The sequence below is a fragment of the Manis javanica genome, chromosome 3 (assembly GCF_040802235.1).
Source record: "Manis javanica isolate MJ-LG chromosome 3, MJ_LKY, whole genome shotgun sequence".
Taxonomy (NCBI): domain Eukaryota; kingdom Metazoa; phylum Chordata; class Mammalia; order Pholidota; family Manidae; genus Manis; species Manis javanica.
Genome location: NC_133158.1, coordinates 155,266,520 through 155,281,433, shown reverse-complemented (window position 1 = coordinate 155,281,433; position 14,914 = coordinate 155,266,520). Strand labels below are relative to the sequence as shown.

The 14,914-nt window shown below is 39.0% G+C and overlaps 1 protein-coding gene across 1 annotated transcript in view; it reads left to right on the top strand.

The window, feature by feature from the left end:
- AGTR1 (angiotensin II receptor type 1) overlaps positions 1-6,440 on the top strand; it is a 48,402-nt gene extending 41,962 nt beyond the window's left edge. Inside the window, exon 3 of the mRNA XM_017647113.3 lies at positions 4,443-6,440. Coding sequence (XP_017502602.1) covers positions 4,489-5,568 — 1,080 coding nt within the window. The 5' untranslated portion in view covers positions 4,443-4,488 and the 3' untranslated portion in view covers positions 5,569-6,440. The remainder of the gene's footprint in view (positions 1-4,442) is intronic.
- The last annotated feature ends 8,474 nt before the right edge of the window (positions 6,441-14,914 follow it).

Here is a 14,914-nt window from a genome sequence, read left to right as displayed (position 1 = left end):
GCCACCGTGAGCCAAACTTGTGTTTGCAGCAGACTGAAAGTTCCCACCTGACTCATGGCAAATTTATTCAGCTGCTTAAGATTATTTCTTACACATACTTTGAAAGAACAACAGCTTGGTATTTTTAGCCTTTTAATGACAAGAGAAGGGGCTAACCAATGATAAATCTCTTTTTTAATCTCTCATGCTTTTTTTGACCCATGACTGAGTCAGCACTTGCCCTTCATTCAAAAATGTTAGTAAAGATTCAAATAAAATCCACTTATTGAACACTCACTATTTGCAAGCTATACCCCGTGCTTTCACATTTTCTCATTTAATTCCTACAATACTCATGTGCAATAAGAATGACTGCTCCTATTCTTGTGGGTGAGGAAACTGAGGCTTATGTTCAGAGACTCTCCAGCCAGAGTCACAGATTTGTAAGTGACCAAAGAAGACTCCGCTACAATTATTTTGGCTCTAAATCCCATCATCTTTCCCCCAAGAAGAAATGGTGCTATGGAATTCATGTAAGCCACAGAGCCTGTAAGATACGGTGAGTCCCAGAAACAGGGAGAGATGGACCGTCCTGTTCTTTCATCAGTCTTCTACCTGCCTATAATCCTACTGGGAGAAAAAGCAGGGTGAAACTAAAATGTGGCTCCTTTCTGGGGCTCACAAATTTGGTGCTCCTGTAGATCACACCCCTCTCTCCTTCCATTCCTCACCAAAATCACATCCTTTCAGCATCCAAGAAAAAAGAACCCCACTCCTTCCTACTCATTATGATCAATCTAAGTAGGTTGCCAATCACGAGCATTCCATTTTCACTCTTTCATAAGAACCAAGTTTCTCCAAGGAAGCCTATCAGTGGAGGGGTGCAGACCAGAGCACGATATTTCTCATATCCCAGTACAGTCTGCGTCACCCTCCCAGCCAGTGCACATTCAGACCCCATGCCCTGCCCAGAGGGTTGTGCAATATCTGTAAATGGACTAGAGCAGCTTCCCAGAGATGACGCTGCAGGCATTTGCAAGGAGGGAAGAGTTCAAGTGATGACACAATCTCTACTCCATCTCGGCTGGCCTTTAAGTTCTAGCTACTCTAGGACATGCTGCAAAGTCCACATGCCATCTTCTCTGGGAAGCATCCTTGATCACACCCTCTCACCCCTACCACCACGCTGGGTCAGTGATGAGCACAGAACAAACCACTTGCCTCTGCTGAGATAATTGTGTCTTTAAGGCTCTGTCCCCCCAGCTAGATTTGAATGCCTCAAAGGAGGAGGAGTGCGATTTTATTCACTTTACATCTCTGACCTCAGCACACAATAGGTGTTCAGTGAATGTGGGATGAATGACTACACACTAAATACACTACCTGCATTTCTGCTTTCCTGCACTTGCTCCTCCCATTTCCAACCACCTAAAATTCCTTTCCCTTTTTCCTCCCACCATCAAATTTGTTTCCTTATTAGTTAGGAAGGCTTGGTCATTACTTATATATAAGCATTTATCTAAAATATCCTTCTAATTTGTATATTCAGTGTTGTATCCAGAGTTTCTCAAGTGCTATGCTCATTAAAAATAATAAATACCTTGCTAGAATTTCCAGGGATGTTCCCCTAGTTGTTCAGAAGTAGGTTCTACATATTAAATATTAATCAATATGGATTGATAGGAACTGAAGAAGAGGCTGACCTCAGATCGTGAAGGACTGGAGTCCAAAACTATGCTTAGAAGTTGACCCTTTCAAATGCAAACCTTTTCCCATAGAAATTCTTTTATGAATGATACAATTCCAGTCTAGTCAATAAAAATCTAGTCACTCTAGACACAAGATTAATGCAACCAATGAGTTGTGTACCCTCAAAGTTGGGTCAGTATAGAAGAGCAGTTTCCCCGAGTTGATGGGAAAATCCCATAGACATTAGTGAGAGAAGAAGAATGAGAATTTCCTCCCTGCCTTCAGACACTTAAGCTCAGGGCACCCAAAGGATCCTAATGCATCAAGTTAATTCCTTCCTATCTTTCAGTGCCCTTGTGCTCAAGCCGAAACAAATATTTACCTCTGCCCTCGTTTTCACTTATGGAGCTCACCCAGGCAGCTTTTAATCTGTGAGATTCTTTAACCTTGATATTTCCAATGTTTCCTTAGGTAAAATCCAAATAATTTCAACAAGATGTTAGAAGAAAAGCAACTAAGTAAATTAATCCACATTAAGGTGTAAATGACTGCTAGCCATAAACCTTTGTTGAAACACTTACTTTTTAACAGAGAATATATTTGTTTGCCTAAATAAATTTATACTTCTAAATTGGTCTAATTTCAGTAACTACAATAAAATGAGGTGAAAAAGTGAGCAAGGGGAATTCCTTCTGGGTGAGGAAGGTCGTACCTTCCTGAGAGATTAGCCCTAGTTACTACTAAATTATTCCTTCTTTTCATCTTCTGCTTTTGTAAACCACAGAATTCTGAAAGTGCCAAAGTCTGTTTTGTTTTGTTTTTTTGTCTGTTTTGGTTTGGTTTAGTTTTAGTTTTGGTTTCTTATTCAAAGTAAAGCCCAGCTTGACATTTGAATATTTTCTGTGAGATTCTTGGTTAGCAGAATGTAAATTGATGTCATTAACCCCCAAGAAATTCATCTCCGTACTCTACACCCATAGCTTTTAAGTTATATGCTCATGCATTTGTCCATTCACTCTCTTATTGATCAGACACTTATCATCTGCCTTCTGGAACATGTCAGGGCCTACACTAGTAAACAAGATGATTCAAAACGGGCCCTATCTTCAAGCAGCTGAGAGGGCAGAGGAGAAGACAGATATGTCAACACTGTTACAATATAATGCCAAACCCTGCATCCAAAGTACCAGAACAGCTCAGAAAATGGAACAGTCAGTTGCCTAGATAAGTCAGGAAAGTTCCACAGAGGATGTGACACCTACTTCTTTGTGGATACCAATGCCCCTGGGAATGAAAGGGAACAAAGGGATTTAGATTATGTAAGGCTGAGTACAGTGCATGAAATGAGGACATGGAGCCAAACCTTAGATAGGCACATATCTGCCTCCTTAGCGGAGACAAAAAGGTCACTGAAGAATGCCTTCAGTGTAATCTCTTAAAACTTGCTGCTTGAGTCTCATGACTTTCACAGCACCATTTTGCACCAAGAGGGACACTACCTTAGGCACATGCCACACACAGCTATCCTAGGCAGACTAGCAGTGTCTTATTCCCATTCCTGTTCTTGCCCTGGACAGTTCACTACAAGGCCATCTCACCTAGGGACCTGCTCTGATGCAGCAATAGCCTCTTTACCCAGAATCATTGCCCTGCCTAGCTAGTCTTGCTGGGCCCAGCGCTGACCTTCACCTCAGGGCGTGTCTATATCACATCCTGTGATTTTACCCTCACAGCATCTTCAGCCTCCCTACCAAGGGTTTTCTGGTGGACTCTTATCTAGGGCAGAATATGCTGATTTTCTAAATCACATAACTGAATAGCTTGATTGTTGATCATGTAAAACATTAGAGCAAATATTTGTGCAAGTCTTTGGGGAACTCATTCCTGAGCGTCTGCTTTTTCCTAACGCCCTGAAGAACCGCTGCTGTCTCAAGCTCCCACAAGGACATGTTTTACTGATGATCCCAACTTAATCTATTCATTTGACATTCTCATTATACAAATGGTTCATCTCTGAGTTAACTCCAGAAGTGGCTGGCAGGCACAAAAGTTAGGAGATTTAGGCTCTTTTGCTAGACTGCATTGGAAGTTAAAGAATAAAGTGGTTACTTTATTTCCTATAGTGGCTTGGAAACCCATGGAAACAATGTTACTCCCCAGAGTCTTGCACTCTCCCTGTTATTTCCTCTTAAATCAGTTCCTACAATGACCAGTTCCTCATTAACCTAGAGCAAGCTATTCTACCCATTTAAGGCAGATGCTAATAGTTTCTGTATCTAAGTAAGGATTGTGAAATGGAAGAAATGGTTTGAAGAACAAAATATGAATGTGTCAGACTTCTAAGGTTGAAGACAAATTATCAGCCTTGCTTACCTCAGGAAGAACTCAAGTCTTTCTGAATAACTAATTTAATTCAGTAGTGTTTTCTGAAATTTAGATTATGTTATGTTTTTTAATTAATTTGAAAGCTAGGATTTACTTCTAGAAAAAATGCAAAGGACCTACATAAGTATATGCACATAGGACCCCACTCCCATTTGACTGGAGGCTATTTATCACTTTGTAGAAAAGCAGTATGTTCTAAAAATTAATTTAAATGTGCAGTCTTAGACTTTATCAGTTCATATTTTTTCTTCAGAAAATGTAATCTAATTATTTTTCCTAAGGCTAAAGTTGAGTTACTGTATTTATGATTGAGAAATACAACTATTTGTTAAAACTCTAAGTTAGCGTTTTTGTTTTTTTGTTTACCTTTTTGTTTTTATTTTTTCCAGGTGCATTTGGTATTGTGTCTGAGACTAATTAACTCAGGAGATCAAAATGATCCTCAACTCTACCACTGAAGATGGTATTAAAAGAATCCAAGATGACTGTCCCAAAGCTGGAAGGCACAATTACATATTTGTCATGATCCCTACTTTATACAGTATCATCTTTGTGGTGGGAATATTTGGAAACAGTTTAGTGGTGATTGTCATTTACTTTTACATGAAACTGAAGAGTGTGGCCAGTGTTTTTCTTTTGAATTTAGCACTGGCTGACTTATGCTTTTTACTGACTTTGCCACTATGGGCTGTCTACACCGCTATGGAATACCGCTGGCCCTTTGGCAATTACCTCTGTAAGATTGCTTCAGGCAGCGTCAGTTTCAACCTCTATGCCAGTGTGTTTCTACTCACTTGTCTAAGCATTGATCGCTACCTGGCTATTGTTCACCCAATGAAGTCCCGCCTTCGGCGTACAATGCTTGTGGCCAAAATCACCTGCATCTTTATTTGGCTGCTGGCTGGCTTGGCTAGTTTGCCAACTATAATCCACCGAAATGTGTTTTTCATTGAGAACACCAATATCACAGTTTGTGCTTTCCATTACGAATCCCAAAATTCAACCCTCCCCATAGGGCTGGGCCTAACCAAGAATATACTGGGTTTCTTGTTTCCTTTTCTGATCATTCTTACAAGTTATACTCTTATATGGAAGACATTAAAGAAGGCTTATGAAATTCAGAAGAACAAGCCAAGAAATGATGATATTTTCAAGATAATTATGGCAATTGTGCTTTTCTTTTTCTTTTCCTGGGTTCCCCACCAAATATTCACTTTTCTGGATGTATTGATTCAGCTGGGCATTATACATGACTGTAAAATCTCAGATATTGTTGACACCGCCATGCCCATCACTATTTGCATAGCTTATTTCAACAATTGCCTGAATCCGCTCTTTTATGGCTTTCTGGGGAAAAAATTTAAAAAATATTTTCTCCAGCTTCTGAAATATATTCCTCCAAAGGCCAAATCCCACTCAAGCCTATCAACAAAAATGAGCACACTTTCCTACCGCCCCTCAGATAATGGAAGTTCCTCCACCAAGAAGCCCACCTTATGCACCGAGGTTGAGTGACGTGCCGAACCAGTCTGTGAGGTATTCATTTGAAGGAAGGGATAAGAGAAATACTCCTCTGCAGCACTTCACTGCAAATGAGCATGAGCTACTTCCCGGAGTTTAAGAAGAAAATGGATTATGCAGACTGACCAACTTTTCTAAAGCTCTGAACAAAAGCTTTTCTTTCCCTTTGTGACAAAACAAAGCCAAGCCACATTTTGCAGTAGATAGATGATGGCTGCTCAAAGAACGATGTCAGAAACTGGATGAATGTGTCGATTTGAAAAATTTTACTGGCAGAAATGCCATCTCCCTAGTCTGATCTTGTTCTGTTATTTTTGAGTTCCACATAAGATTATTTAGAATATGTTAAATCTTGAGAGGAACAACAGGAGATCAGAGCTCTTAATTGCTCTGTCCAGTTTCCAAAAGGCGATAAAGCTTTTGTGCCTGTTTAGCTATTAGCAACTATGGCCCACTTGTACCTGCTGCTACACATTCTGTTGTACAAAGACTTGCTAAGCAGTAGTTGTCAAGTTTCAGGAAGTTTTGTGAAATTCAACCAGTGTCTTACAGATTCACACTGCCAAAACACGCCGACTAAGTGGCTTATTTGTATAACGATGTTACTGAAGTCATATATAAAAGTTAACTTGTGAAGGCATTACTCTCGTCCCAGCTAGTGGTGTCTTCCTGCTCATATTACTCTCATTTCATATCTGAGAAGTATATATATTTTGTGGTAAAACGATTATATATCATAAAATATGTGTTATTGTTTTAAAAAGTATATATTCTACCTATATATGTATATGTATCTCTCTAAATTGTTACTAGATTAAAATCTGGCAAAGTTACATTTACATTAAAATAAAATAACTTTATTGTAATGTATTTAAACTTCATTACTTAAAATAGATGATTTATTTTTAAACAAGATGACTGTGAATAAGTATGGATATATTTCCATTTAAATTTTGGTACAACTGATACTGTTGGTTATAGATTTTATATCCTGCTCTTGAAAAGATATAGTATACATTTTATTCCACTGCACAACATGGAATAAATACATATTTTTAATTTTCCTAAGTTTTCCATGCATTAAAGAAGAAAACTCATTCCTTTTAATTCCAAATAATACCTAATTTTAACATAATTTTTTAATAGTAGGATTTTTCTTACATACAAGTTCATTTGTAGGACATTTAGAAGATATAGGAAAGAATTAAAAATAAGTCGTGTTCAGCTCTCAAAATTACCACTTTTGACATTTAGGTGTATTTTCTTCTACTTTTTTTCTATTCATTATAAACGTACATGTCAAAATGTGAATAGTACTCTGTGTACACATCTTCCACTTACTGTTACAGCATACTAGTTTGCTACAACATCAAATACTTTTCTAAAACATTTTAATAATTGCATAATACTGCAAAATAGGATCCATCCTGATATAGTTAGCTAGTCCCCAACTTGTAATGGTTAGCTTTTTTCTGGTTTTTTTAGGATTGTAAGTTACACACGTGAGTCAAGAACATAAATTTGATAAATTCCTCATGATACACTTCTAGAAGTGGTACAACTGAGTAGACAGGTATTAACATTTTTAATATCCTAAATATGTATTGCCAAATATTTTCCAGAAAACCTACAACAATTTACAAAACTGCCAACTATGTATAACTATATCTCACAGCCTCAGCAGCATGGAATACTTACTAGATTTGAGCAGAAAAGTAAAATTTACCATAAGGATCACGTGCCACACCAACAGCAGACCTGCGCCCGCCCTAAAGGAAGTGCCAGGGCATTCTGCCCCTCATTTCTTCTGTGTAGGGGCCTTCACTGCTCTGCAGTCTACACAATAGGCATGACTGCTCATCTGACTCAATAAACAGTGGCCAAAGGATTGGGGTGATGTACCAAACAGCTTAAAGGGGATGTGGGTGAGGGGGGCCATCAGAAAGGCCCTGTTAGGCTGGGCAAAATCTCCACAAAGCAGCCTATTACACTCATATTTCCAGGATAGTTATTTGGTGAGTAAACATGGTTACATATGCCTCACAGTATGCCTCATTTTCCTTTTATGTTGTTTGTAATTTCACTAATATAATACCAGCCACTAGCTCCAAAAGTCTTTTACTATTTTCACAAAGAATCACCTGTAAAAAATAAATTCGAGTTCATTCCAAATTACAGTGTAAACATCCTATCTAAAACTCCTCAGAGTACGTTCATTTTTATATTCAGTAATCATCTTAATGTAAGTGATTTACGAGCACTTCAAACTTGCTTAAACATTTGGTAAGTTATAGTTAGTAAGATTTTGTATTTAGATACCCTCATTCTCATGTTTATTAACAGGTGTCAATAACACTCCAAGCCTCATTTTCATTTTTATTTCACCAAATTATATTCTGATTTTTTTCCTCATCCTATTTTGTGAAATAGATATTGATAATTTCTATGATTAATCTTGCTTTTTCAGTGAGACCAACTTAATACTCAAGTGTGAACATACTTAGAGAGTAGGCAGCTCCTTATTTTTTGAAATATTTTTTAAATTGATGCAGAAAGGAATAGTCACCAAATTTTAAAATTTGATTGCATCAGTTACAGTATCTGTAACTACTCCCCACTCTAGTCTGGAGTATTTGCGTTGACACCTGTGGGACCACCTGTGTTCCTTCTCCCTTCATCACAGCAACTTCCCACCTCACCCAAGGACAGGACCACCCCAGAATGAGTCATTTTCCTGCCCAGCCCACCCCAGGCCACAGCGAATTGGTCCAGGCTTGAAGCGAGCCAGTCACAGCTTTCTCCTAAGGATTTTTCAAATGGATACTGATGAGGATTTGGTCCCTCCCCAGTGTTGGAGGATGTGAGATGTACACTTGGGCTCTATTAGCAGCCATGTCTGCACTCTGGAGAAATCCGGACTCTGCTGAGAATGAGGTTAACAGAAAAGGCAAGAAAGCTCTGAAGATGCTTGAGTCCTTGATCTACCTGTGTCTGTGCCCAGCTATATCCCTGCCCACTTCATACTTAGAGCCAGCATCCATATTTCTAGTCAAGGGACAGAATATAATGATCTACAGCTGAAATCTGCATGTGTTCCTTTCTGCTTGACCAATAAGAATCTCCCTTCTGTAGTGGCCAGCACATCACCCATTGGTTATCCAGTAGGAATGATACTAGTCTAGGTCCCAAAATATCTTAATCAGGGGCCATGAGGACTGTACCTGTTTCATATGTCTTCTTATGAGAGAATGAGGAACAATATATCCAGTGGTGTGTGTGTTAGAGGGGAAGAGGCATGGTGATATAGAAGGACCTGTAGTTGGATGGGACCAGGGGCACTACAGTACCTACTAAGGTAAATTACTGTAAACTGAGATCTCTCTTTGTGGTGTCACACTGTGAAAACACTCTTCTGTTGCCCAAGCAATTGTAATATAATTGAACTATGAAGTAGTAAATATAGAGAGGAAATGAGCACCCTACACCATACCTGAGAGCTCAAATACATGGCCTGCATGCTCCCAGACCCTTCCCTCGCTCTGTGACCTGAATTGTCCTCTAGATCTCACAAAGCCTGTGAGATCATAACTCTGCACAGATCCAATGGAAAAGGCTTTTGTTCAACAAGTCTGTCCATCTTGAGAAATGAGAAAACAGGTCTAAAAAAATGAATTTTCACAATCAGAAAGAGCCAGAATTATTGTTCTTTCTTTTCAAAACAATAGAATGAGAGAATTTAGTTTATTAATATTTAATTCTAAATTACTCACATACAAAAAAGCTTTGTATAATAAACTCTCTAAGAGTTTAAATACCCTGAGATTTGCCCTTCAAGCAGCATAACAGGAAAATATTTATCTATGTGCACAAGAGATGTAAATTTGATGAATAAATGATGTTAATTTTGAACCTATTAAAAGCCAGTTTGCTAGTATGATTGCTTTGATTCAAATATCAAAATGATGATGAGCCATATACGCCCCTGGGCCCATTTCTTGATTCTTTCCATATCTTATAAAGCTTCTTTTGAAAAACTAAAGAAGATGAGACATAGGAATCCTGGCTGAACCTTCCCAGTGAGTTGGAATATATCTCATGCAGCCTCTTTTCCAAGCCTGTGATGAAGTTCTGTTATGCCATATCAGCACACATAGTTGCTAAATGATAATTTTCATAAAATAAGCTTCAATTCTGCAGAATGGCAGATAGAAAGCAGGCTGGTGTTAACCAACAGGGAGAAGCCCTCACAGAGTTCACCACAAAGAGGAGGGCATCATCTATGCAGACTCCTGAGCAGACCACTGTGTGATGGAAGAACCCCCAGAGGTGGATTTCGTTTGGCTGGTGGCAGTCTCCTGGCGGTTGCTGTTAACGAGAATTCTCTAAGTAGTATCGAATGGACACAAAGTAAAACATCTAAGATAGAGAATATTCAGGCAATTCCCTAGAGTTGCACCTCAATTTCAATCACTGGAGACATGTAGAAACCACAGCAACAAAGGAAGAGAGAGAGGAAGTAAAAAAGGAAAAAACCCCAAGCATATAATCTGATGCCCTTGCATATAAGCAATTTCTCTTTTCATTTCTAATTCATTCACATTGTAAATGAATAATAGAAAGAAAAACAAAAAAACCTTCCATTGATGATACTTTTATAGCTGTTCCTTGAGTCCCCTCGTTTCCTCCAGAAATAGCCCTGTATTTCCATTTGGGTGACCACCCCTTCCCACATTTAGTGCAGTCTAGACAGGACTTTACCCCCATTTCCAGCACATCCAATAGGGGATTTAAGAAGACCTAAGCAAATCAGCCCATTATCTTCCTCTGACTGCAATGACTGGTCCATAACCTAAATGGACCCCATCAAGGTGCATTTCCTGACTTTGCCAGTAGCTACCCGAAAAAATGTTTGTTTTTTCTAATGACACAGAACCTATGCGGATGTAAGGAGCAGTCTCAGCCATTTGGTCACCTCAAAGGGAGAGGTGGGTATTTCCTGGAATAAAGCCAGTGTATGAAACCAACATAGTGAAACACTGGACCAAGAAATGGAGAAGAATAAGTCCTTATGACATCATTTGAGGATTGACTTTCTGTTACAGGAGCTAGCACTATCTTCCAGAGTTCTCTTTTTTCTTAAGCCAGTTGAGAATGGGTTTCCTGTCAAAATTACCCACTAAAATCCAATCTTCAGCCAAATCATTATAGCTACCATCCATAAAATTCTTAATATAGGACAGTCACAAAGTTATCTGCTTATATGCATTATATTATTTAATCCTCTCAACAGCCAGTTTTATCAGTTCTATTATTATCCAGTGAGACAAAATGAGGCTTCAAGATGTATAATCAGTCCAAGGTAACTTGACTAGCAAATGCTAGAGCTCAGATTTGAACCAGGCATTCCAACTCTAGAATCTCTGGTCTTACTTACTAAACTAGGTTGCCCCCCTCCAAAATTATGGCACCACAAAATAAGAATCATGTAGGTGCCTTCCAAGATATTGTCCATGTCTATTAATTCACAATCAACATGAGAAATGTTTTACTTTGTCTTAAAGTCATACTTACTGGGATTCAAGCCAGAATTTCAATAGTCTTTGTCCTTGAAAGTTGGGCTCATTAATGGAAAGTACTAACCGACCTTACACAGCATAACAGTGGATTTTACACTTATTGTAATTTGATTTTGGATGAGCTTATATTGGGTCTAGCAAATAAACAGACTATGACTGTTAACTGTCACAGTAATTAGTTCAATGCTCTGGTCCTTTCTGCAGCCAAGAATGTAGATAGTATTTACTAAATGGAAGGGGAAGGAAATTCCTAAATTAATTTTCATGTCAAATTTTACCTTCTTACAGTCTAATGAAGTTATATTCTTTTGAAAAAAACTCTATAGAGAAACTATATTATATTCTGAGACAGATTTTCTTTCACAGTATACAGTTCAGTTTTGGCAATAAATTTGGATGAAGAACATACCTGGAATAATGAAAACAAAAGTGTGATTTATTTCAAAAGTACCCAGAAACCAGGAAAATAATGGTGATAAGATCACACCCATGAGGCTTAAGGACAATTCTGGCAGCATATTGAAGATTACCCCAAAATGGATGCTATTCAAAACAGTGAGAGGTAAGAAGAGAATTGCAACGGATCAGGTAAAATATGCTCACCACCTCACCTTTTGCTTCTCACTGCAGAAAGGGTGTGAAGTGGGTACACATGGCACATTGAAAAACAAGGTTATTCAGCCACAGGCTGAGAAGATGACCTACACACAATGGAAGTTCCAGCAGCCAAAATGAATCAGAAAGTAGTGATGAAGCCTATCATGACAGGCAAGTTGGGCAGAGAGGAAGATCAGAGACTCACAGCTAGGGACAATTTTGCCCCCCAGGGGATATTTGGCAATGTCTAGAGACATTTTTGATTATCACAACTTCAGGGAGGAAAGTGCTACTGGCATCCAGCGGGTAGAAGCCAGGGATGCTGTAAACATCCTGTAATGCACAGGACAGCCCCACACAACAAAGAATTATCTAGTCCAAAATGTCATTAGGTCCAAGGTTGAGAACCCCTGGGGGTGAGAAAGGAAGAGCACCATTTAAGCAGTGTGAATTAGTGGCCATGCACGGTGGTCGATAAGAAAGTGTTAGTCTCCCAATTTTTATGACCCATACAGTGCCTTTTCCCCTGCTCTGTCTTCCATGCTTGCTCCCACTCACCTTATCAAATTTCATTGCATGTGAACTTCACTCAATAATCTATTTCATGGAAAAACTGTATTAAAAAGAGTTGTGTCATTTCTAGGGCTGTGTAGGCAAATCTATTAGGCTTATGCAAAAAGCTGTATGTTTCCACTTCACTCATGAATATTAGGAACAAAGGCAGCTGGTAGCATGACGTAAAGCCAGTCACACACCCCACTTCCAAGGGAGATGAAAAGAAGGTGTGGGTCCCACTGAGCAGCTAATCCTCAGAAAAGACACTGAGGTGCAGAGATGAAATGCGTGGGCAAGGCAGCGCAGCTGCCAGCTCCGCCAGGACACTCAATAGCATTTTTAGCATTTGATGCAATTCTAATGAAAATTGTTACTGAACAAAATCAGAGGTGCATTTTAGTTTTAACCTAAGTACTTCCGTAGAGGACTTGAGCAGCTTTCACTGAAGAACACATTAGAACAGGGTAATATAATAGAAATCAGAAATAAGGACCGCAGAAAGGAAGAAGCAAAACCACTGACAAAGCCAGCTGACAGAGTAGCTGTAACTGAGAAAGATCCTGGGTTGGGAACTTCTTCTAAATGGGACGGAAAAAAACATCACAGCATCCCCAGCCCTTTTCATCAAAGCTACAGCAGACCAAGTTCCCAAATGGAGCAGTGTCCTCTTGTCACTGAATTCCTAAGAGAATTTCCCACCTAGGATTGTGGATAGAGATGTAGTGACATAATGGATCATTTTTAAGCAATGTATTTCATTTAGGCCTGATTCTTATGTGGTTGTTTCTCAATATTCTTCTACAAAAACAAGAGCCTGATAACAGCAATTCAGTGAAGGTGGCAATGTGAGGCTCTTTGGTACGTGGTATGAGAGTCATCCAATGGTGTGCTTGTGATATTAGTGAGGACGTCTGGGTACATTGAAATCTAAGATGAGATAGATTCAGACTCCCTGAGAAAGTCCAAGATCTCCAGAATTTTCTGTGGAATGCTAAGAAGTTTACATTTCTATGGTCTCATTCTAGCCATCTGCTCCCTCCAGTTCAATTTGGAGATCATCTCACATGCCCACTCAGACTGTAGGACACCCCTGTTACATGTGATACACATGTGAAACAGCTCATTACACACACACATACCACATTCATGGACATTAAGGAATACCCCGATTTAAAAAGGCCTCCATTCCTCTGGACATTTCCCCCTAGACCTCATGCAGTGCCCACCTTCCCCCCATCTCACACATCACTCCTTCCTCCTCTGCACCCTTTCCTTTTTTATCACCAATTCCCTTTGTGAAGCAAACCCAGTTTCTCTTATTTTCTCACATAAAGCAACCTGATCATTCATCTCATTAGCTCCCTACTGCTGAGTATCAACATGCCTGAGGCAGAGACTCATCTTCTCCCCCAGGCAAACTGTCAATATTTCCTTAGAAAAATTCCAGCACACAGTACTAAGATAAAGAACTGTCCACCCTGTTACTGACAATCCAGTGGTTTTCACATAGCAGTACCAGTCCTGATGGTGGAGAGCAGAAAAATTTCTCATGGATTGGAGGGCCTATTAATCTGACTTAATCAGAATTCATGTTCCATCAATCTTCACATTTTTCTACCAATCTGATATGTCACTGCCTGCTGTTTCTACTTACCAGTGACTATGCACTGCTTTATGCAAAGAAAGACCTCCATAATCTGTGCAGATATCTGCCCGTGAAGACACGCTCCTGGGATTCATCCAGTGGAGTTTTAAGTGGAGCCACCTTCTCAACCTTTTGTCCCCTTATATCCATTTAATATATCAGTCGGCTTAGTTTTTAAGAAGTTCTCATATTCCACAGTTACTTAAAAATTTTAAAACAATATAATCTTTATTTTAAAATATAAATCATTGTAAGCAAATACGCAGGGGTACACATTTTTAGTAGTCATTTACTCTATCTCATGCAAGCAAAATTATTGATGTTAATATAGCCTCACATTTAAAACAGATACTGGCAGCAAGTGATTCATTTTATTGAAGTTTAAGATAAAGTTTTGCTCCCTTGAACTGTATGTTCTTTTCATCACCTTGTTGGCTAACCTCTTACATACCAAATACCTTATTTTTATAAATTTTTATCCACCTATCCCTTATCAAGGTAAGTTTCAGTTCCATCAGAAAAGTTCTAATGTTTCACATATTATCAATTTTAGGAAAGGAAAAGTCTTGGCTATGATCTGTAACACCCTCATTTTAAAGACAATAACATTGTGACCCTGAAAAGTAAACCTAGCCCTCCTGGAGGCTTTCTGCTTTAACACAGTACAATGTCTTACAAGAAATGGAACTTCAGAAGTGGAATTCCAACTCTTAAATATCAGAGGGGAGAGAACTTTGGAGCAGGAGATATTTCTAGGACTCTTAAAATCACACCATAGGTCAACCCTGATAATAGGAAAAGGCAATTAGAGGAAATGACAAGTCACCACCCCTGCTAGGGGATCTGGGAAAGGAGAGAAGGGAAAGGTAGGTTTGCAGGTAATTGGGAAGGCAAAGCCTAGCTTCATGTGGAAGTCACTCTCTCTAATAAGCTAAACCCAGCTCAGTAGCAGCTTGTCCTAGTTAGT